The sequence below is a fragment of the Ascaphus truei genome, chromosome 1, assembly GCF_040206685.1.
Source record: "Ascaphus truei isolate aAscTru1 chromosome 1, aAscTru1.hap1, whole genome shotgun sequence".
Classification (NCBI taxonomy): domain Eukaryota; kingdom Metazoa; phylum Chordata; class Amphibia; order Anura; family Ascaphidae; genus Ascaphus; species Ascaphus truei.
The window spans coordinates 99,696,919-99,720,836 of record NC_134483.1 but is presented as its reverse complement, the minus strand read 5'-3'; the positions used below and the strand labels follow the sequence as shown (position 1 = coordinate 99,720,836).

Below are 23,918 nucleotides of genomic sequence, written 5' to 3'. Positions count from 1 at the left end.
TACAAAACTAATACAAAATCAAATTAAAATGATAATACTGTAATCCCTTCAGCGCTAGAGGGACTGCAACGAATTGCAAAGGATCCTGTTACTGGCCCCTTGGCACTGAAGGGATGAAACACCCAATATACATTAGAAAGGGGATTTAATTGAAACAAAAAGACACTAGCGTTTAAACTTTCATGAATTTACAGCGAAAATAAAACAAAACACAGCAGTTGCTAAAAGTAAAAATGTTTGCCAGTATTCCACAGGGACTGTGTCAATGTCACTAGAGCCTGAGCGATTTATCAGCTCAAACCGAGGCCATCTGTGATTTTCAAGTAGCACTTGAGAGGTGTGATGAGGTGGTTAAGGCAAGTGCACTGTAGCAAAACCCAAGTGAGGAGGATGAACTAAGTCAGCAGGAGGAGCAGGTGCCTGGGCGGGGCAACTAGGTTCTCCCATTCTCTCTTCTAGTCTTTAATTTCTTTCTTCCAGCAGAAGGAGCTACTTCTGTGCAGAGATTCCCGGGCGGACGAGAGCGAGCAAGAGAAGAGTGGGTTGTGTGGTTTGCACGCCGCCTCTGTATACAGCGCACTCTCCGGCGGGCTGTGCCTGGTGCCGCTGCCTCATTGTTCTCAGCCTAGAGAAGCGGACAGCCCGAGTCCCTCACACCGGTCACATACAGCGCTCCCCCGCCGCCGCCGCCGCCGCCGCAGCAGCAGCTTTTACATTGCTCATTGACTTGCACTACTTCTGCCGAGCTGCTCCTGCTGAACCACACTGTGATAGGAGCCGCAAAAAAAAAAAAAGATAATCAGTAGGAAAGGACTTTGGTTTCTCGGAGGGGAAAGGGGGATCCCCCGCTTCCGTTTTGCTGAGCCGTGCAATAAGATGATCCAGATGGGGGTCACCCACCACCTCCTGCTCTGTGTCAGCCTCTGGGTCCCGCTCATAGCCAAAGGTAAGAGGGGGACAAGAGGAGGGGAGATGCCTATGCATACTGTAGTGTCAAATGACCTGATCAGTGGGGGGTAGGTTTTAATGTGAACGCAGATGGTTTGATTACTTGGGGATGCTGTGAGTAAAGTGCTGCGAAAAGTAAGCTATAAAGTGTGCCGCTGGGGATAATGCGTGAGCTGGAAATTCAGGACAGGAGGGAAATGACGTGATCCTCTTTGAACTCCCAAGGAAAATACAGGTTGCTACAGCATGATCCCGAAGTGGATTAGATGTCATGCCATCTGCAGACCTGTTCTGTTTAGCAACTGGGTTTAATTAGATGAGAGAGGGAAGCTTAATTGTTAATCCTGATCAGCGGTTAGGGGGGTTTAAATATCCGCAGGGCTGTCCCCATCCTCTAGACTTATTTTTATTCCAATGATGCAAGATGTGTTCATGCTTAGGATCCTGATTTTATAAATTAGGCTTTGTAGATCCCTTGGGCCTGATCTGGAGCCTTCTTAGTCCTGTTATAATTTTGCAGCATTTCCCGCAGACACGTTCTTCAAGACGGCTAACAGATGTTATTCTCCTTGTTTAAAAGTTTACAGGGGTCTCCGCTTTTAATATAATCTAATGATCGCTATTGGCAGTGTAAGAATCCTGCTTACAGCTTGGTCATTACAAGGTTACCCAAACCAGTTAAATTTTGCAATGGAAAGAAAGTCTCCGAAGTCTTAATTTGGGAAAGAATATTAATACATAGCAACGATAAAAAAACAAACAAATAAAAAAAATAAGAAACTGAACACAATTTTTTTTTTAAGTAACTTGTAGTTATATTGCCAATTAGTTAAGTATGGAACTTTGATATATAAAAAAAGGAATCCTTCCATGTTGAGATCCCTGTGGCATTACCATTCTATAATAGAGGGTGTATTTGCATGTAATAGGTGCCTAACTTATCTCGTTACATGGTGAAAGGTCTAGTGAAATACAGACAATTCGTCACGGTTTGTAGGAGTGGGTGTAAGGATGAAAGAAACCTATGAGATTAGTGTTTATCAGACTGTGTAGTTCGCATTCGCTGCCTCAAAGATAATGAAGCCTTTGGGGCTTTAAATTGTGTGAGCAGCACTGATCTGATCCTCCAAATTAATATAAATATCACGAGGGGAGAGACCGCATCCATAAAATAAATCCTACCCCCTTCTATACAGAGACTGGTTCTTACAGTATCTGTGCCAAGTAGAACGATGGTTTCTGTGACTAGTTCTTGATACAGAGCATCAGTATCTGAGGCAGGAAACATTATCTTTAACGGAAAGAATCGTCTTGGAGCAAATACTGTACATGTATTGCGTTGTAGTCATAGTGCATTGTATAGATGTATCAAGTATGGAAAACAGACAGCAATCAGTAAACCCACAGTACTCTTATCTGATTATAGATGAACACAACGCCAAATGGCTTTTTGGCTCGTTTTAATAAGAGGATTGTAGCGAATGATTTCTCTTAAGAGACATTATTTCCCGGCGCTGTTCTATGTATTGATCGTCCCTGCACTTAGGTCCTATAAGGGAGGAAGTGAGCCTCCTACTCCCCAGCCTTCACCCCTTTCTTCGATTCTCTCTCGTCCCTTAGTTTCGCTGATGAGGGCAGCCCCTATGGGAAAGAAAGGTCTTGCTGCAGCAACTGCAGACTCACTCATTCCGTTGTCAGACCATAAAAAGAATAGATTAGTCTATCCCAGATCTGCTCAGCACCAGTACTGTGCTGTGTATTCATTTGAGGTCAGCCCAGCTTTCTTGTACCAGTCTCTCATACCGAGACTGTTAAAGTGATTGAGCAACCGGAACACAGACACAATCAGTGGATCCAGCTAGTGATTACTGGATCCACATTAGCAAGAGTGCGATGAGATCCACTGTTTAGTGGAGCAGGGGCTCATTTTAATTCCATTGATCCAGAGAATAGTGGTGAGAATGTAGATTGTTATATGTACTAATTACCTACAGTACATGCAATATTTCTAATGAAACATTTCTATATTTAAATTAGGAGGATGCTTCCTATTGCAGCAAGTGACCTGAGGGGATAATGTGGAGTGTTATATTTGTTTTTCCTTTTATATTATGCATTGGCAGCTGTTACTTCGATTACAGCATATTCAGGCAGATGCTATTTTAATGCTGTCACACAATAGAAATACAAAGGGGACCTCATAGATTGGAAGAGAAAAAATAGTGTTCATTATCATACAAACGATTCCATTTTTATGCAGCTGTTTGCAGTTTGTTTTTGCAACTGTTTAAATAATTTTACAGTGTTATACAACTCCTGTTTGAAGCTGAAACAGTAAAATTAACTGCATATTTGTTTTTTGTTTTATTACATTTTATTCAGGTGCATTGGGTCTTGTGCTATGTTTCTTGACTGCCATCCCCATTAATCATTTTTACTTTAAAATGAAACCAATGGATCAGTCATCAAACTGAATATTGTATTAGCTGTTAAATTATTCATCAGTATGGGCTGCTCTAAAAATCCAATAACATTGCATACACTTGCAGCAAGCACGTGATGTTATGCAATCTGTCATTGTGACTACAGTTCATGTCTTTATCTTTTAAGCAAAATGTACCCAACTTGTATCTTCTAGACAAATTAATTTGTTTGGCAGATTGACTTGCCAGTGTTGCTTTAATTCCCTTCTTGCCCAAAATGAATTGTAGAAAGAAACCTGTTTCACAGGATTCACTATACTATGAAACAGTTATCCTTCAATAGTACTTTTCGACTTTCAATTTAATATGCATTTTAAGGAACACCTATTTCGTAAGTTTATTCTAGCTGATTTGATAATATTGATGAAAGGAGTAGTTTGTAATGCACCATTATAATTGTGTGTGTGTGTGTGTGTGTGTGTGTGTGTGTGTGTGTGTATTTTTTAAATGTAGTTTGTATAATGGCACGAGCTTGGGGAAAAAAAAATAATTGTTCGCGTTCAAAATTACCTTTTAATTCTTAAGTAATTGTCCAATTTCCTTAATTTGAAGTTGATCACCACCAACTTAAAAATGTTATCTGATTTTTTTTTTTATACAGTAGAATGCCAATAGTCTGACCAACGAGCTGTAAAATTGAATAGCCTCCCTTTTAAAAAGTTATTTGCCAAATTACCAAGGCTTCCAGATTTAGCAGGGTTTTATCATTTGCATTGGTGAACAAGGCAAAGCATTTTCTGATGTTTGCCTGACCAATTGAATAGAAAGTGCATTACTGTAGGCTTTCCTTCTCTTTTCAAATGCAGTTTTTATTATAAATTGCGAAATGCAGCCATGTCTGTTAAAAAAATCAGAGTATTTAGGGGCTTACTCTATATAGTCCAAGTCAGCCATTCGGGACATTTTCACCCAAAAACAGTCAGAACGGCTGATTATCATTTACTTGATATGATATTTATCTTTAAAAATAGGGCAGGTTGCACTTAATCCAAGCCTACAGTGCTATAAGAAAATATTAAAACTGACTAGGTATCAGACTCGCACATACTAGTGATTTAATTTACTGTACAAGTCAGGTTGGATGACCATAATAAAGCAAACTAAAATACGTCCTAGAAAAAAACTTTAAGGAGGAATTAAGGATGTGGGTTTTTAAGACCTATTTTTAAAAGCTTGACTAACCACATAATGTGTTGAAGAGCTGTCCACATTTTATTGAAATGAGTACCATAGTAACCAAATAAGTTCCACTATAAGACAAACATAAGTCTTTCAATCCCACCATGTGCTGATGTAGGTGACTTGCTGCACTATTTTGGTGCATTTGCCATTAAAAGTCCTTTTTATAATCACATTCATTGGTTACACAGGTTGGCAAACCACAGTACTGAAGGGATGTCAATTATTTCATTTTTAGTGCCAACAGTACTCCTTAAACTTTATTAATTACTGATATGGTATTTGCCCTTCATTGTTTGTTTAATGCCACTTGGTTTTGCTGTGAAAGAATGGTTGAAAACTCAAGCTGTTAAACAGATTTAAATTATGTAGGTTTAGGAATGCTATTTGAAAATCAATTTTCGATTTAGATCTCTTCAAACCATCTCCCTGATTCTATTTATTTTTGCTTCTATTGGGAATTAACATTCTTACCCCTTAGAAACTATATTCTCCATATGTATGAAACATGAAGAATAGTGATGAATAGCATTGTGTGTGTGTGTGTAGAAGCTTCTTTGACCATATAGTATACAATCACAATTATATACTTATAGAAAAGTTGGGGAAAATCAAGGGAATTATATAAAACAGTGAAACAACAATTCCTGTTGCATAAACCAAATGCTTTAAAGGCTCTTGTGTACACAAAATAAATTAACCTTCTTGTTGACCTCACGTAAATCACTCATGTGAATTCTTCCCTTCTTGATTTTTCCAAGGTCAGGGGATTCATGTATAAATTGATATTTTCACTAGTACAGTACAATGATCCATGATCATATGCAATGTTTATCTGGAGATTACAGTAGTGTAAATTGAAGTTTATTTCAAAGACTTTAAGAATACATTTGTGTAGTACACAGACATATTTAATAAATCGGAGAATATTATTTGTCTATTTGTTGAAGATAATTTTGGTTTTCTGATGATTTAATAGTGCAGTTCAAGTAAAAAATATTTGGTAGTTTCAGCAAGTGATTAATGAACAATAATTGGTGTATTTTTTGTTTTGATTTTTTTTTATGTCTTTAGGATAGCTTTTTAATTATGATTGTTTTTAAATAACTCTGAATGGATAGATAATTACCTCAGACTATCCAATACATTTTTATATTTATAAAAATGTTTTACCAGGAAGTAATATATTGAGTTACCTCTCGTTTTCAAGTATGCCCTGGGCACAAAGGTATGATGAAAATACATGGTTACATTAAAGGAGCAGAGGTTATACATTCTATTTTAAGACATTTCATGAACGGTTAAAGATAATATTAGTTATGGAAATATTCAACAGTTACAGACAAGGTTAAAATGTGACACAGCTTCAGTATTGAAAGAACTTAGACTGGTGGCAGCTTTAAAAGCTTCTGGTAGATTATTCCAGCCGTGAGGTGCACGGTAAGAGAAGGAAGAGCATCCAAATTCTTTGTGAAACCATGGGACATTTGAATAGTTTTTGGAGTCAGATCTCAGTTGATAAGTGCTGTGTGGTGGGGTGAGGAATTCGTTCAAATAGGGGGGTAGCTTGTCCAGAAAGTATTTGAAGGCGAACTTTGCACCTAGACTCAAGTGATGGCCAATCTAGTTCTTGGAGCATTTCACAGTGAGGTGTGTTGTAGTTACATTGTCCTACCAAGTGGCATATTGAATTGTAGCGCGTGTTTAGTTTGCTAAGGTGAGTTTGAGGGGCTGTACCATATACTATGTCCTCATAGTCTATAACTGGCATTAGCATCTGTTGTGCGATGCGCTTTAGTTCTAATGGGCATAGCGAAGATTTGTTCCTATAAAGTACACGTAGTTTGGCATAGATTGTGGATGTCAGGGTATCAATGTGCAACCCAAATGTTAAATAGGAGTTAAGGCATTTGCCCAGATATTAGATATTTAAAACTAGTGACAGGGGCTACAATCGTGTTGAGTTGGTTCTGATTTGTAGTTCGGTCATTGGTAGCTTTAGCAATGTATCCTTAATCCCCAATACCATTGTTTGTTGTGTCAGTGTTTAAAAAGAGTTTGTTTCTGTAAATGCAGTCTTCAAAGGTCATATTTTAAATACATGTCCAAGGTCATAGAGGCTGGGCTGTGTGCATAAGATTGTAAACGACATACATTTGCATTGAAGCTTCCTCACAAACTGAAGGTAGATTATTAATGACATGGTGCAAAATAGCACTATTAAATGGAGTGAAATTTGTGTAAAGGTGATGAAAAGCACTCTTAGTAAAGGAGGGAAATAAAAATGTGATCCCAAAAACTAGGGATAATCAAATTGTATGGTACCTGATGCAGCTCTTTTAAAAAGGGGATTGCACTCCCTCTAACAAATACAGACAATCGGAGCAAAAAAAAAAGGTCCAAAAATAGAAGACAAACATGCAACACAAAGTGGAGTGAAAAAGGATAATGATCAGATCAAACTACTCACACGAAGTAAGTAAAAGTCACACGTGTTTGACATGAGAAGATAAAAAAAAAACTGAGTTCCTGACAGTGATGATCTGAAGGTGTCAGTAAGGTAATTCTCGTACAAAAAGAAAATACAGAGACGTTCAGATCACTGTCTGGAATTCCGTTCTCTTATCCACTTGATTCAAACACGTGTGAATTTTTCTTCATATGGATATGATCAAACTATTCACATCACTTTTTTTTATAATTTTTTTTTGTCACAGCACTTTGTGTTGCACATGTTTTTGTCTTCTATTTTTTAACCTTTTTGCAGTCTGTCTTGACCATTAATAAAGACTGAAAAGAGTAGGGCCCCAGGACAGAGGCTTGTGGCACACCGTATATGAAATCAAGGGGCTGGAGTTCGAGCCTGAAAGACACATATTGAGCCGATCCCAATAGGTAGGAGTGAAACAAGTTTAAAACATGTTCCCCTATTCCAGAACACTGACGCTTGTTTAAGACAACATGATCAAAAGTATCAAAAGCCTTTGCAAAATCTAGGAATATTGCACCAGTAAGTTGTCCCAGTTCCATTCCACACTGGATCCCATTGAAAACTTTTAGTAGGGTAGTCACCATGGAGTGCTTTGAGGGAAAGCTAGATTGGAGATGGCTAAGGAAATTTGTCCTGTATAGTAATCACTAAATTTACAGTGGACACATTTTTCAATGATTTTGGATAGTATTGGGAGACGAGAGACAGTGTTTTTGTCTCTGTTATTGAAGATTGGGACAACTCTGGCAGTTTTCCAAGTCTGTGGGATATGGCCTGAAGACAAAATAGAGTTGATTTGGAAGATACACGGTATGTCAGTGGCTGGGGTATCTAGTTGCGGGAACTTTGATTGCAGTAGGTCAGGTCCACATTAGCTGTTTAGTTTTAATGATGGGAGTGCATATATAATCTGCTTCAGATACTGGGGCAAATTGAAAATTGTGAGCATTGTCAGAAGGGGATGGGGCTATAGGAGTTCAGACAAGTTGAGCTTCATGATTGTTGCTAGGGTAGCACTTTGATAGTAGGGAATTAGCACCCCCCTCCCCCCCACAAAATATTGCAAACACATTAAATTAATGTCAATGGGATTTGTCAGAGTAGTATCATGCTTTTCAATATTAGATGTGTTGCTGGCTGGAATATATTATTGATGACCTTCCAGACGTTTGCTGGATTTGATGTATTTTCATTAAAATTGTCAGTGTCACGGTAGTGCTGCCCGCAGACCAGACCCGTCCCAAGACTGAAGTGGAAAGTATAATACCACGCACCCACAGCAGAGGGGCGTGTCCGGAGTGTGGTAGTAGTTGCCAGGCCAGGAGTCTTTAGTAAGGGAATCAAAGGTACTTGCCGTGTCCGGAGGTAGAAGAATCGTGGTGGTTGCCGTTGCCGGGGGTGGAGGGTGCCAGAGGTCCAGGAGTTAGAGGAGCGAGCCGAGATCGAAGGGCGGAGAGAGACTGCGTTGTGAAGAGTAAGCCGGGGTCCAGAGCCAGAGGAGGAGTAGAAAGCCAAGCCGGGTCAAACCTGAAGAATACGAAGAACAAGAGCACACATGAATACTAGCCCAACTAGCAGAAGCTATGCAGAGCAATGATTCCCAGGGAGAACAGGGGTAATATACATGGAGGGACCAATCAGGGAAGGAGGCAGAGCGGGGGGGTGCCGTGGAGCACCTTGTGACTGGTGCAGGCTGTGATCCTTGCCTGTGATGAGCTGTGGAGTGTGAGAGCAGGTGCGGGGCTGCAGCTTTACATGGGGGGCGTGGCTAGAAAGCCGGAGGAGTGAATAAATTACTGCCGGAGACGCGCGCTGTGTAAGATTCTCCTGCGCGCGCCCCGACAAGATGGCGGACGCAAGAACCGGCGTCGGGCGTGATCGCCGAGTCCCACGCCGAGGACACGGGAGCGAGGGGCGGCAGCAACGACCTCAGACAGGTAAGGAGGTGTTGCGTGAGCCTTGCTTCCTGACACAGAGTAATATGGGGCTTTTGCTAGTCTTATTTACCTTTTTACATGTATTGCGCAGGTATCTGTAGTTAAGATCATTGGTAGTGCCAGTTACTTTGTCTTGGGGATGGTGTCACGGGAGACCAAGACTTATCAACACATTAATACCGGGATTCTGGATTGAGCACAACAAGGCGGGCAAAATAAATTGTTAATTATTTCCTTTTAAGACAAACACACAAACACACAATTCTTCACAATTACATTTAATAAACACTTACTGGAATGGGGAAACGAAATAAAATGTCCACGGAACGAATGACTTGAAAACAAAGTTTCTGGACACCACTGCACGCATGCGAGTGGGTGCGCGATTTGAGTCGTGCCAAAATCCTTGGCTAGGGGCGCAAGTTGCCACCCCTGTATCTCCGTCGGAGGAAATCTTTTCGTTAAGTCCTTATAGTCCTTACAGTATTCGTTCAGGAATCATTCGTTTCTGTATTGTGTGGGTGTTACAAAAACATGTATGTGTATTTTACATCAATTATCTGCATTCCAAAAATGAGAAATTAGAGTGCTAGCTCCTTCCTAACCAACCCACGTTAGCCACTTAATTGAATCGGCTCTGTGATATGGTCTGCGGTTTGACCTATAATCGTTCTGGGTTACAAGCCGGCATACAATGTATCATTGCTGGCTCTGATCAGTAACCACAGACGCACTTCACCAATTGACGTTAAGTGGATAACAAGACTGCCGGATACATTGTTGCGCTTAGGCACTTGAGCTAGACCGCAGACCACTTATCCACTTGCGTTTGTGGTTAAGGCTTTCCCTGAGCGGTGTGCGGTCTTGGAAGTGATACAGAGGTTCAATGTAGCCGCTAACCACAGGCGCGCTTATGCAATTAACGCTTGGCACAGCGCTAGGAGATCCCCCTTGTGTCGCGAACACATTTTGCACTTGCATCATACGTTAATAGGACTGCAGCTAGTTCCTGAGCTGCAGAACCGACACTTCATTTTCACGGTATGGGCCAGGGGACATTACAGATGATATAAAGGGGAAACATGGCATTGTGGTGACATATAATGTAACCCCTTCATCATAGACGAAACCAGTAGGGTGAGGGTCTCTGAACAGATCTCCCTGCCTGAATTAAGGACATTTTACTCTCCTGTATGCATGTGCTGCAAAGCCGTATTCAAGGCTATTGGGACTGTGTAGTTCACTTTCAACCATGGGAACTTCAGTGATTGTGAACAAAGGGGGGTCATGCACTAAGCAGTGATAAGTGCTTTTAAGTGAGATAAAAAGCCATTATAGCGTGATATTGCCTGCTGTGAGATTCACAAAACAGTGATAAGTGCTTTTAAGTGGGGAAAAATGCCATTATAGCATGACACTGCAGTGTTACCACTGCTTTGTGAATCTCACAACAGGCAGTATCACGCTATAAAGGCATGTATCTCACTTAAAAGCACTTATCACTACTTTGTGTATAGCACCCAGAAAACCCACTTATCACTGCTTAGTGCATGACCCCCAAAGTGTTTAACCTGAGAGGAGTTCCTGACATCACCAGCCTCTCTGCTGCATTCACAGAAAGGATTTTATCCTTACATGCCTGTTTATTTCAGCTACATTAATATTCTGACAAAAGGATAGAAACATAAGAATACTCCATATAAAGAAGAGAACAGTGGAAAACAGGACTGTCCTACACTCCATTCTTCAACTCTCCTCACTTCTTTGGCAGGACTGGTATTCTTTATGATATTTGCGCCAGGACTTTATTCTTTTTTTAACAATTGTTGTCACAAGTCCCAGGACAGACTTGTCATTTTGTCCTAAGGCTGCCATCCCACAATTTTATATTCCACTGTTGTAATTGGGATTATATCACTTATGATTAGGTTGTTTTGCAACTATTTTTATCACATTGTAGTTTAGGTTGAGCGCATGGTGCAATATTTTCTATAGTTATGGAATGGTTGTGAGATTGTGGGTTTGGAAATTTAGTTGGTTTAGGTTTAGTGACTTGAGTTGTCTGGATTTTGTTGTTTTTATGTTCAAGCCAATTGAGGTTGAAATCACCAAGAACAAACAGCTCATTCTTCCCATTCAGAGAGGAAATTGTGCCAAGAAAGTGAGTCATATCAGCCAGTGATTGCAGTGGGGCTTTAAGGGGGCCGTAGATGACAGCAACAATTATAGTCTTGGAGAAAGGGAGGCAGATTTTACCAGCAATTTTACCAAAAGAGGATGGGCTTGGGGTAGCAATTTTAGCAGTATAAATTGTAAGGCATCTTCAATATACAATAACTCCCCTCCAACTCTTAGACTAATCTTTCCTAGAAATTGAGTATCCCTGAATGGAGATAGATGAATCTAGGGTTTTAGGATTTAGCCATGTTTCTGTGAGAATTATAGTTCAGGCTTATTCAAACGACTCCATACCATTAGTTCATCCAGTTTGGGTAGCATGCTTTGGGATATTTATTTGGGCAACAGTTAGCCCTTTTTTGGAATTTTAAAGGTGCATTATTGCATACTGTTAAACCAAAAATAAGGAAACAAACCAATAAATAATTCTAATAGTTACTACACATGCCTGCATGGAGTGATAATATCTCAAAAGCTACATTTTTTTCCCCCCCTTTTTTTTTTTGTATGAAAATTATGAGTGTGTTTACTACGACATGCCACATTCGTGAGGATTTCCTTCTTCACATACGGTTTTCAGTCAAAGCAATTCTTAGCAAATGAATCATAATTGGCATTTTTATCCTAATATTTTACAACAATATATAATGATGTAATGAATATGAACTACCACTCATTTTAGGATTCGTAAATTACAAAAAAAAAAAGTATTTGATTCTATCTAGATCTCAGCCATTTAAAATGCATTAAAATGTTGGGTTGAAGTGTACATTGATATTATACACATTAGGCTGCAGTTTGGACTAACTTCATCCCATATAGAAAATACTTTGCATCTCTCTAATATTTGCTAAACTTTTTGCTGATTAAGGTATTTGGTAATGCTGTTTTTTTTTGTGAAGCATCACACAGGCTACTGTGAGGGAAGTACTGTGGTGGATTAGAGCCAACAGGAACAGGCCTGAAGATGATTTTTCCCCCCAAAACGTTGCCCCCCTCTGTCCATTCCTTCTTCTTTCTTTTTTTTTTGTTTCCACTTTTAATTCACCTTCTTTTCCTCCCTTCCTTTACCTTTTTTTTGTGTGTTTTTTCCTCTCTATTTTGAGTTGATCCTCCCAGTGTGATCCACCCCTTTACCAATACAATTGTTTATTGACCTTGCTGCTTTGTCCTGCAGCCTACTTATTTGAGCTCAAGCTAAGTATTTCTTGCTCTCATTTTCTTTAGATGTTTGCTACCATTTATGATCTTGCTATTTGTATATATCTACTTGATATAGTGTCACTATATTTATATTTTGAATACATATTCCATTTTGATTTTACATTTTGTGCAATCTCTCTTTCCATGAGTGTGCAGGTTCCCTTTTATGTTTATTGGTATTATAGGTAACATTTACAAGAATGCCCATTAACCGTTATATTACACAAATAAACAAGATAAGGGTCCATAAAGGTGGGCGAAGGGAGGACATTATGTCACGAAAAAATTTCACAGCAACACTAGAAGGATTGTTGGACACTGAATTAGGAAGAAGGCATTACAATCAATGGTGAATATTTGAGTCACCAACAGAAGCGTTGCTATTTAAGTTAGTTTTGGGTGTGAGAAAACTGTTGATGAACAGAACCTGGCCATGGCTCAATCACAGCTTCTCCATGCCCAAAAGCCTAGTAAACTCGCTGCCCTGAAGGGATTAATGCAATGGGGGACGCCGACTTATGAATGGGACTCCCACTATGTTAATCCTACTGAGCCGCCAGTCTAAGAGCTGCACAGAGAGACCAGAGAGAAGCAGTCCCCCTCTGTGTCTCCATGCACAGCTCTTACAGCAGATCATGCTATTTTAATTGTTTTGTACATATAATTTGGTGCAGGGGGTCTCCGGAACTGAATTGCATTAAGTTCATGTCCAGGCACCCCATGCTTTCCAAGGTATAGACCACTGTATGGGATGCCGCTATCTCCTGCAAGTTTAAATCTCTCGCATTACGGCCCATGTGACCAGGGTGTTTATACAACCCCAGATACTGGCATCCCATATGGAGGCCTGTACCTCTGGAAGCAGGGGAAATGTATGCGGTTCAGCTCCGGAGACCCCTGCTTCAATCCTATGTACAAAAATAAACTAAAAGCAAAGCTCCATTACCTTAGTGGCTAATTGTCTTGCCCCCCAACCTCCCCCTCTCTAGACTAATGCCCAATATCCCTATTAGCCAAATGTGGCTAATAGTGGTTTTGGGAATTCACCAAAATAAAATACAGTACATTAATTACCAAAAGAATAAAATACATTTGAAACATAAAACCATAGATTGTCACTGTGGACTACTAGATCCTCTCAGTGGAGAGCCTAGACGGCCACATTGGCAATCAATGTTATGCTTCAATTTAAAAAAATGCATTATCCCTCCCCCCCTTTTCATTACCTTGGTGGCTAACCACTATGGTAATGAAGGATTTAACCCACCCACTATACACCCCAGTGAGGCCTAACCACCCACCTGTAATGGGCGACAGACATATTTGGCTAATAGGGCTAATAGTGCTTTTGCCCATTTGTGAAGCATAAAACCCCCCCACAAATTGCAATACAATAAAAACACTAGCTATTCGTGAATGACCTGAGCATAGAATTGGGATCGCACCTCCGGTCAGACCTGTACCTCTTCATCTCCTACGTGTTTCACCAATCAACATTGACTTAATCAGGGAAGCTAACGATCCCAATGCTACACTCACATCAGAGTGCACGTTCAGGATAGGACATCTGATCACTAGATGCATGTGCAGCTGCGACGAGCGACAGATCAGGAATGCAGCATGGGGGAAACTCCAACCGGGACTAAGAGGAAGCAGAATCTGCAGCTCCACCAAATCCACGAGCCCAGTATGCGTGACCTGAGCCGGAGACCTGGGACCCACTACTCGGGAGATTGTACGTTGCCTTAAACAATTTTTAATCTGTGAGTGAAACCATTGTATGTTACCAATATATTTTATTTTGAAACATTTTATATTATTGGTTCTTTTCTAACTTTGCATTTTTTATTTTTGTTTGTCTATGTAGTTTGTTATATGTAGCGCACTATACTTTGGAACTTTTGTGAAATGTCCCCATTCAGGAAGAAGGCATGAAGGAAGATGGTGCTAAGTATCCCCACAGGTTAAACAAAAGCTGTTATTCAAACCTAAACCTGGCTGCCTACAACTTCTGTACTCTCCAGTGAAACAGCACAGCACATACTGTACATGAAAAGCTTACATGGAATATTGTTGGCCTTGGTGAAGTTAGAAGAAAAGTTGAAGGCCTCCATTGAGCTAAAAAAAACGACACTTATTCTATTACAGAGGTACAGATAATGGGAGATCAGTGAAGTAGGCTTAATCGTCAACAAGAGATAGAGAAACATAGTGGAGTATGAAAGAGCAACCAGAATCATCATTTCGTTGACAGATACAGGATATATATATATATATATATTTGCAGACCTGCCTAAGACATGCAGATGAGCATACAGTTGTATTTACATTTGCATATTTGCTTTGCTGTGGAGGGTTTTTGTCACTTTTTTTACTGACCATAACTTAACTCAGTATTATGGTTGGCCCATCCTTTAGCTTCTTTGCATATCCAGTTAATCAACCCCACACTGATGAGACCCATTAAGGTCGAAACAGCTGTCTGTGGGTGGTTTTCTGGGTATGCACCTTAACCCTGGCTGTGCTCAAAGCTGTGACCATGCAGCAAGCTTAAGCCTATAGGGAACCATGTTAAAAATGATTTTTGAAGCAAAAAGTGGCCCTGTGTGCTCATTTGCATGTCATTTCCCAGGATCCCTTGCTGCAGTGGAAGTGCTGTGTGATAATGGGGAAAGGCGGGGTTGCAGACCTGCCTAAGACATGCAGATGAGCATACAGTTGTATTTACACACATATATATATATATATATATATATATATATATATATATATATATATATATATATATTTGACAAATCACCCAAAAATCTACTCACCCAACCAAAAAAACCTACTCGCCACCTAGCCCTGCCCCCAGCCTGCCATGAGTCCCGCCCCTAGCCCCACCCCCACTTTTAAAAAAAGGTGTAAATTGCTACTAAGAAGCGAGTGTGGGACTAGTCGGGTGGGTGAGTGTGTGAGTAGGGGATGGGAGGGTGACTGGGTGACACCTTGGGTGGGAGGGTGACTGGGTGACACCTTGGGTGACTGGGTAGGAGGGTGACTGGGTGACACCTTGGGTGACTGGGTGGGAGGGTGACTGGGTGACACCTTGGGTGACTGGGTGGGAGGGTGACACCGTGAGAGGGTGAGAGGGTGACTGGATGACACCTTGGATGACTGGGTGGGAGGGTGACACCGTGGGAAGGTGGGAGGGTGACTGGGTGAGTTGTGAGGGAGGGTGGGTGAGTTGTGAGGGAGGGTGGGTGAGTTGTGGGTGGGTGGGTAATTGCAGCGTTACATCAGCGCAGCCCCCCGGGAACCCCCAAGCGAGGCCTCCCAACCCCCACACAGAGACAAGGCCGCGGCCGCCCCAGGGACATCGTGAGGCCTCCCAGCCCCCACACATGAGACAGGGCTGCCCTGAGCCTCACTGCACCTGGAAAGAGCAAAAGCTACGGCGATGTCCCGCCTCCCCCCAGACACACCCGTTAGCTGGCTTGGGCCCTCCCTGTAGTGGGACCTGCGGACGCTCTGGCCCAACATGATGGCCCCGGCGGCGGCTGGCCCGCTTGAGGTGGAGGGCGGCTGGCCCGATGGGACGGGGGGCGCGGATGGCCCAATGGGAGGGGGGGGGCAGATGGCATGATGGGAGGGGGGGTGGATGGCATGATGGGAGGGGGGGGCGGATGGCATGATGGGAGGGGGGGGCGGATGGGAGGGGGGGGGCGAATGGCCCAATGGGAGAGGGGGAGGGGGGGGCAGATGGCCCGATGGTGGGCGGGGGGCGACAGATGGCCCTGCAGGGGCCTGTGGCAGACAGAGGCGCGGAAGGGGCTGGTTGCCGGAAAGGGGAGGAGTGAAAGTGCCGATGAGAGTTGGGAAAGTATTGCTGGGAGGAGGGAGGAGGGAGGGCACTGCTCAGAGAGCCGGAAGCGGGGTAATCTCCCCGAACAACATGAATCCGCCTCCGCTTTTTTTTTTTTTTTTGTCCAGCGCGAGCAGGGGAAATTTCAGCGCGAGCAGGGGAAATTTAAATAAACAAACACGTGTGCTGCTTGGGCCAATATTTACTCGCACAGAGGTTAAATCCACTCGCCCCGGGCTTGTAAATGTATAGCATTGTCGAATACTGTATATATGTATGTTTCAACATTAAGTCACACAGACCATGAAGTGTAAGACTTCTACAATGAAATCAACCGCCTAACAACAAAGACAATTGTCATCTCAAGATCATTATGGAAGATTTCAAAGCAAAGATTGGTGCCCATTAGAAAAACGAAGCATCAGTTGGCAAGTATGGATATGGGGACTTGAGTGAATGAGGGAACAGATTGGTAGAATTTGCTTGATGTGAATGAATTCTTCAAGAAGAATCCAAACAGAAAATGGACATGGAATGAAATTGACTGTATCTTAACTGACTGGATTGAATACTGCAGTCCTAATCTATTCTGACAGAAGGAGTGATCACTGACTGGTTCACTGCAAATTACATCTGAATGTGAAGAAAACTAAAAACAGATTAAAAAGACAAAAAAAAAATCATCAGCAATAATCTCAGAATAACAGCACAGAATTTAAACTAGGGTTGAAAAATTGCGTCGGTGTGTTCGAAATGCATGGAAACACTTTAACAAGCAATTCTGAAGGATTTATGAAGGTTGTAGTTGAAAGTGAAGAAAAAGCTGAAGGAATGGCTAACAAAAAACAGGATAAAGAAATATCCAGGACAAAACAATTAATGGGGTGACAAGAAATTAAGGAATCCCAAGTTATAAGAATTGGATATGCAGAGCAAGACAATCCCCCAAATGTTTAACTGAAGATGTAAGAAAATGTAACCAAGATATGGTGAAGACTATTGACGATAACAAAAGCTTAAATAAGACAAAGCAAAGACTTTTATGGTTTGGAAGAATCAAATCGTTGCATTCAAAGATGATGGATCAATAATAAAAGATTATGCACTTATCATAAAGAGAGTTGAGGACTTCTAAATGAAATTGTAAGAAAACAGATTAAAATGGACCATAATCCAGCCGAGGACCAACAAAAGAAACCATGGATGATATATTATGCATCCTTCCAGAAGTGGCAAAGCAATAAAATCCATGAAGAATGGGACAGATTGGAATAGAACTTGAAGGCAAACACTATCTACCTTGGCTGGCAAATAATGGGCGGGGTACTTTCTTGAATGAAATCAGTAGAATGAAGATGGGAAGAAATGCATTTGGGAGAAATCAGACACTCTTTTAATGGAACCTTCCAATGTGCCTCAAGAGAAAACATTTTTGATCAGTGTATTGTGCCAATGCTCACGTATGAATGTAAAACATACACCCTAAATGCAAAGATAATTAAGAAGTCTCAGACAACGCAAATAAATATGGAGAGATATATGCTGGTTACTATCCGAAGAGATAGGAAAAATAATGAATGGGTTAAAAAAAACAAAAACAATTCTGTGATCTTTCAAGGGTAAACATAAAGAAAGGGAAGAATCAGGTAAAGCAACTTGGGATGTCCCTATTAAAAGGGGGTCTAGGGTAAAGGAGAGTGAAAAAATGGATGCTAAAAGCAAGAAATCCTGGTCAAGGAGTAGCAAAATACAAATGGGAGACAAGTACACCAAACGATTGGGAAATTCACAATGTAGCAAAAATAATTTCGGAGATGAAGGTGCATGTGCACCGAAATGTTGGATGCAATTCTGACTCTCTTTAGTCATTATATAGTTTTTTTTGCTACATTGGAAAATTCACAATCGTTTGGTGTGCTTGGATCTCTTTTGCTCACAAGGATAATGAAATTAAAAGGGCAGATCATCAGTGGAGAGACTGGATTACAAGAGAGATTTGATGACCAAAAGTTAGATAGGAGGATGGAAAAAAAAAGTGTGTGTGTATATATATATATATTTTTATATAGCAAAGTGGAGAAGAGGCTTGCAACTGCAGTATCTGGAAGATCCTTGGGGAGGCCTCCAACCATCAGTTGATCGACAAGAGATCACAATGATCATACTGTACAGATGTAGGAAACTTCATTGCTTTTGCTGATGCATTTAACACAACAGATCATGTTATAATGTAGTGGATCAGAGTTGTCGGATTTAATGGCACTGATAATGCAGTATATCACAGAATTCCCCACCACAACACATCAGCGGGGACTATAATCTTTTGTACAGCTGTATACACACAAAATAGGAGGATTTAAAAAGACATCAAAAGAAAACTGGCTATCTCCCTATCTTTTTAATAAATGTAAAATAATCATTTTCCCCATACCTTTATGTTAACACTCAGGGTTATCCTATCAATGTAGCTACCACATCATGGGGTTGGCTCTCCAGGCGCTGCATGACATAGCTATGTCCTAAAGACTCTGCATGTTTTCTATGTGAGATTGCGTGTAACCGGATCTGTTACTTAGTGGAACTGAAGGGGAGGACTTTCATTCTATTGTCGGTGACACCGTGATCCATGTTATCGCAAGTACCAGAGGAGCCATGGCACTCTAGTGCCAAGGGCCCTGTGGCACTTAGGGTTAAGAACTGTAAACTGAAACTATTACACTTTCTATAGTCTAAATTGTGAGTTTTCCAGATTGTTTAAATAAATTATAGAGGCTAATTCCTTTGTTGTAAGAATAAGAATTTTTCTCATTGCAAAATGTAAACCATTTATTAACATAGATTAATTGTGCAGCTGATTTGTACAGTAATGAATTGAGAATGATCTACATTGGACAATGAAATTAATAAGAGAATAATTTCTGCAGGAAAGGAAATTAATATTTATTTAAAGCAAATTATTTTGAAACATTTAATTTCGTTAGAGTAGATGTTTGCTCTGCAATAACATTATTTAATTATGCACCACTGACTGTACTTCCTGCAAAGAATTACTGTAGTAACCAGTAAGATTAATTCCAATAACTTTTGAAATGCATGACACTCATCTAGTCCATCATAACAAAGACTGAGACGCTATTTAGGGACATCAGCAAATCAACAAATGGCTAGATTGAATTGTTTCCTGCGCTCAAATCTGAATGTCCGATTAATTTCTCACCATTCAGCCTTTCTAGAATCTCTGTTGGTACTGTACACCATTCCACTGTCTGAGTGTCCTTCTTCACAAGGTGACACTTCTAATACTGGGTACACTGGCGACACACTTTATTCGAGCTTGGCTAGTCCCACGAATTCGGGTATACCCGGGTGTATTGAGGTTTGTGACTGTTTTCTGCCCGAGTGCATTGAGTTATTTTCCAAGCAGGGATTGAAGCATTTTATTCCCGCTGGCTGCAATACTGCACAGTATATATATATAAACTGCATTACAATTCATGAATTTATGCCATCTGGTAGACACGCGAAGCATTGCAGCCTATTAAATCCTAATCATTATCATTTAACAGATCAGCCGCCCATCAGCCAGGCATGAACCCAGGCTGGGAAGGCAAATGCAACGGGGCTTGTCAGAGGTTAGGAGCGGCGCATTCCAGGTATCTGCCAGGTACATACCGGGTATTTGCTCGAATAAAGTGTGTCGGTGCAGTATATACAGTACTTTTGTACCAAAGAGAAAATATGTTTCTCAGTTGGAAGCTGTAAGAGATATATGCCGAGGTATGCAAATGGAGACTCTCTCTTAGGGTGAAATAGTATATTGGCTTTATTGCGCCTGTTCCTTTATCCTAGTGTAGCCAGGTCACCTGATGGCTACTATTCTGCCCCTGGGCTGGCAGTAAACCCTGATACTATCAGGTTGCCAGTAGTTGGTATGGGGTTTTCCCCCTCACCTTTGGTACTGCACTTGAGTGACAGCAGAGGGTGGCACATCCTGTTGTAGCTGGGAAAAAGGGGTGCCCGCCTCCTGGCTGTACTTAAGGACAGGACTGCCCTAACTTTAGTGGTTTATCCTTCCCCTCTGAGAAAGATAGGTCACACAACTGGAAGCCTGAGATTGGGGCCTTCCCATGTGCTCTTCCCTCCGGGGAGAGTGAGTGTGGACCATACCTCTGCCTCCGCTAGGGAGGTGCGGAAGAGCTAGGATGGCTGCACGTGCCCTTGTCCTGTAGTGACGGTTCAGGGACTATCTTCAGTGATAGCTGATCTGATGGACTGTATCCGGCAGAAAACTGCTGTGTAACTGTGAGTGTAGTAATAAACCTGTTCCTGTTTTGCAATATACTCCTACCTGGTGCGTGACCTTACTGGGGGGAGAGGTAATAAGCTCTACCATGGAAGATCACCTTCAGTTCCTGGAGGCGCTGCACTGCTAAAGATATGTGGGGTATGAACCCCAGAAGCCTTTTCCTGTGTCCCCACTACCATCGGTGGACGACTCAGCCCTCCTGTTGCCAGCAGGTATATGCACCATACACACTGTAATAGTCCCTATCTGCGATTGGGTGGGGGAAACACTGTTACACTGGCAAAACATACAAAAATACAAAATAACAAACCCCTTTGTAAAGGATAACTTACTTTCCCACACCATATCTGCAGGACTGGAGGGATATTCCCATTACCAGCATATCACCCTGTGACAGGGTGAAGTCAACCCCTATCAGTTATGCCTCGGAAACATATGTCTGAGTGCTTCATCCAGCACTCAGAAGGTTAACTCAGGAGGAAGCTAGGTAATCAGGAGGTAAGCTGACACCTGTTAACCAGCTAGGTATAAAAGGATGTTGTTACTGGCAGTAGCTGGCTGCCTTAGACCTGAGAACTCTGCTATGTGAGCTGCTAGCCAGACGGATTCACCAAACTAACTACTTCAACCAAAGTAAGACTTGTTCATTTGTTTTCCTGACTGCTTAAAATACACTTACGGTTTGGTAAATGGTTTAGCCAGCCAGCCTGCTAGATAGGCCTGGAGTGTTAGTCAGTTCTCCTAATGTGGAGCAGGATTTGTTTTTGTTTAAAGGGACAGTGTACCCACATGTTATGCTGTGGAGAAATAAAGCCACTGAACGTTTTCATTTATCCTGAAACAACACGTGTGGACTGTTCCCTGACCTCGGCTACAGACCGTCCTGCCACAGGTGGTGTCAGAAGTGGGAGTTGCTACCTGCCCCTGTTCTACTTGGCTGAGACTGGCCCTACTTCGAAACATTGTTGGCCCCTACTCCTACGGAGCCTACTTCTCTGGTACCAGAGAAGCCCGGAGACTTGTTTCCTTTTTCCCCAGAGATTTTTCCCTGTAGACACCACGTCCCAAAGACGTGTAAACAGAGACGTGCGGAAAAAGAGGACTGGTTAAGAAAGGCTGGGACTCTTGGTAACATTAGTCAGCCCAAAGGACTGCAGGTCATGGCCGGAGATGACCAGGGTGGGGAACCGATAGATACAGGAATTTTGCCAGACCTGGATCTTCCTGACTTCCATCAGAGGTAGAGGGAAGACCCAGCTCTGGCTAGACAATATGAGAAGGTGGTACAGGTCAACAACAAGATAATGGATGAACAAGGTATAGGAGTGTTTCAACATTTTGAACTATTGAATGACATCCTATATCATGTGAATAAGGTTACACAAACAGGGGAGGTCATTCGACAGATGCTAGTCCCTAAAGGGTTGATTAAAACAGTGTTCACCCTAGCCCATACTCTCCCATGGGGTGGTCATTTGGGCAGGGATAAGACCACGGACCGCATCTCGTCCCGGTTTTACTGGCTAGGCATACATGGTGAAATCATGAAACTATGTGAGACATGTCCTGAATGCCAGTTAACTAGCTAAAAAGGACAGAAGCTGGCTCCCTTGGTCCCTCTGCCCTTGGTAGCCATCCCATTTGAGAGAATTGGGGTAGATCTGGTCAGACCTTTAGAACCCTCTGCGAAGGGACATAAATTTACACTCGTTGTTGTATTTTATGCCACATGATATCCTGAGGCCTTCCCGCTGAGATCAGCCACTGCTAAACAGGTTGCTCACAGGCTGTTAGAACTGTTCTCTTGGGTAGGACTTTCCCAAGTAATGTTAACTGACCAGGGAACAAATTTCATGGCAAAGTTAATGCAGGATGTCCTGAAGTTATTGGAGGTAAAATCCGTCCGGACCTCGGTCTACCATCCTCAGACTGATGGATTGGTAGAGGTTTAACCGTACTTTAAAAACAATGCTTAGGAAGTTTGTGGACACTGAAAAGCGAGCTTGGGATTAACTTCTACCTTTCCTATTGTTTGCGGTACAAGAAGTTCCCCAATCATCCACAGGCTTCTCCCCGTTTGAGCTCCTAAATGGACGCCAACCTTGGGGTATTCTCGACCTACTGAAGGAATCCTGGGAGGAGGAGCCCTCCCCCTCCAAGAATACCCTTCAGTATATCATTGACCTTAGAAACCGCCTAGACATGATAGGTCGGTTTGCTAAGGAAAACCTCAAATCTGCTCAAGAACATCAAGAGAGGCAGTACAACCAAAATGCCCGCTTGAGGGTCTTCCAACCTGGGGACCAAGTGATGCTATTACTACCGACATCAGAGAATAAACTCCTTGCAAAGTGGCAGGGTCCTTTCCAAGTTCGCCGCCGCACCGGGGAGGTGAACTATGAGATCTCTCAACCAGGGTCCAGGAAGGGTAAACAAATCTACCACGTAAACCTCCTGAAACCCTGGAAAACTATGAGATCGCTGTTCATCCACCCTCGGGAAGGAGAGACGGATTTGGGTCCACAGCCTCCAAAGGGTAGTACATACAATGACCATCAGGTTCCCATGGGAGGGCAGTTAACAACGGAACAAAGGTCAGACCTACTAGAATTATGTGACCAGTTCCCAGATGTTTTTTCTGAGCTGCCAGGGCAGACTGATTTAGTGTCCCATAGGATTGAGACAGAACCTGGCGTAAAAGTAAGGTCCCGTCCCTATAGATTGCCAGAGGGCCGAAAAGACCTGGTAGAGAGGGAGATAATAGATATGTTGGAATTGGGCGTGATCGAGGAGTCCCACAGTAAATGGTGTAGTCCTATAGTGTTGGTCCCTAAACCAGATGGGAAGGTGAGGTTTTGCGTGGATCTGCGAAAGGTAAATGCTGTATCCAGATTCGATGCATACCCAATGCCTAGGGTGGATGAATTGCTTGACTCTCTTGGTAAAGCAGAGTATATCTCCACCCTAGATCTCATGAAAGGATATTGGCAGATACCTCTAGCGGAAGAATCCAAATGCAAAACTGCCTTCGCCACCCCTCTCGGTTTATTCCAATTTGTCACTATGCCATTTGGGTTACATGGGGCTCCAGCCACGTTCCAAAGGTTAATGGACAAGGTACTACGTCCCCATAGGACATATGCCGCGGCCTACTTGGATGACATTGTCATCTATAGCAGACACTGGCAGTCTCATATAAAAAGGTTAAGGGCAGTCCTAACGTCCTTAAGAGAAGCAGGGCTCACTGCAAATCCGAAAAAATGTGCCCTGGGTAAATCCATTTCAAAATACTTGGGCTATGCCGTTGGGGGAGGGATAGTAAGGCCACTAGCTAGCAAGGTGGCCG

The 23,918-nt window shown here is 42.1% G+C and overlaps 1 protein-coding gene across 9 annotated transcripts in view; it reads left to right on the top strand.

The window, feature by feature from the left end:
• The first annotated feature begins 371 nt into the window (after window positions 1-371).
• The window catches only part of EDIL3 (EGF like repeats and discoidin domains 3), a 647,511-nt gene continuing 623,964 nt past the window's right edge, over window positions 372-23,918 (top strand). For 3 of the 9 annotated variants that reach the window (XM_075592685.1, XM_075592675.1, XM_075592665.1), the window contains exon 1: window positions 373-946. In XM_075592685.1, the coding sequence (XP_075448800.1) occupies window positions 877-946 (70 nt within the window). In that variant the 5' untranslated portion in view covers window positions 373-876. Of the gene's footprint in view, window positions 947-23,918 lie in introns of all 9 variants that reach the window. The other 6 variants (XM_075592647.1, XM_075592638.1, XM_075592628.1 and 3 more) reach the window with 3 other exon arrangements.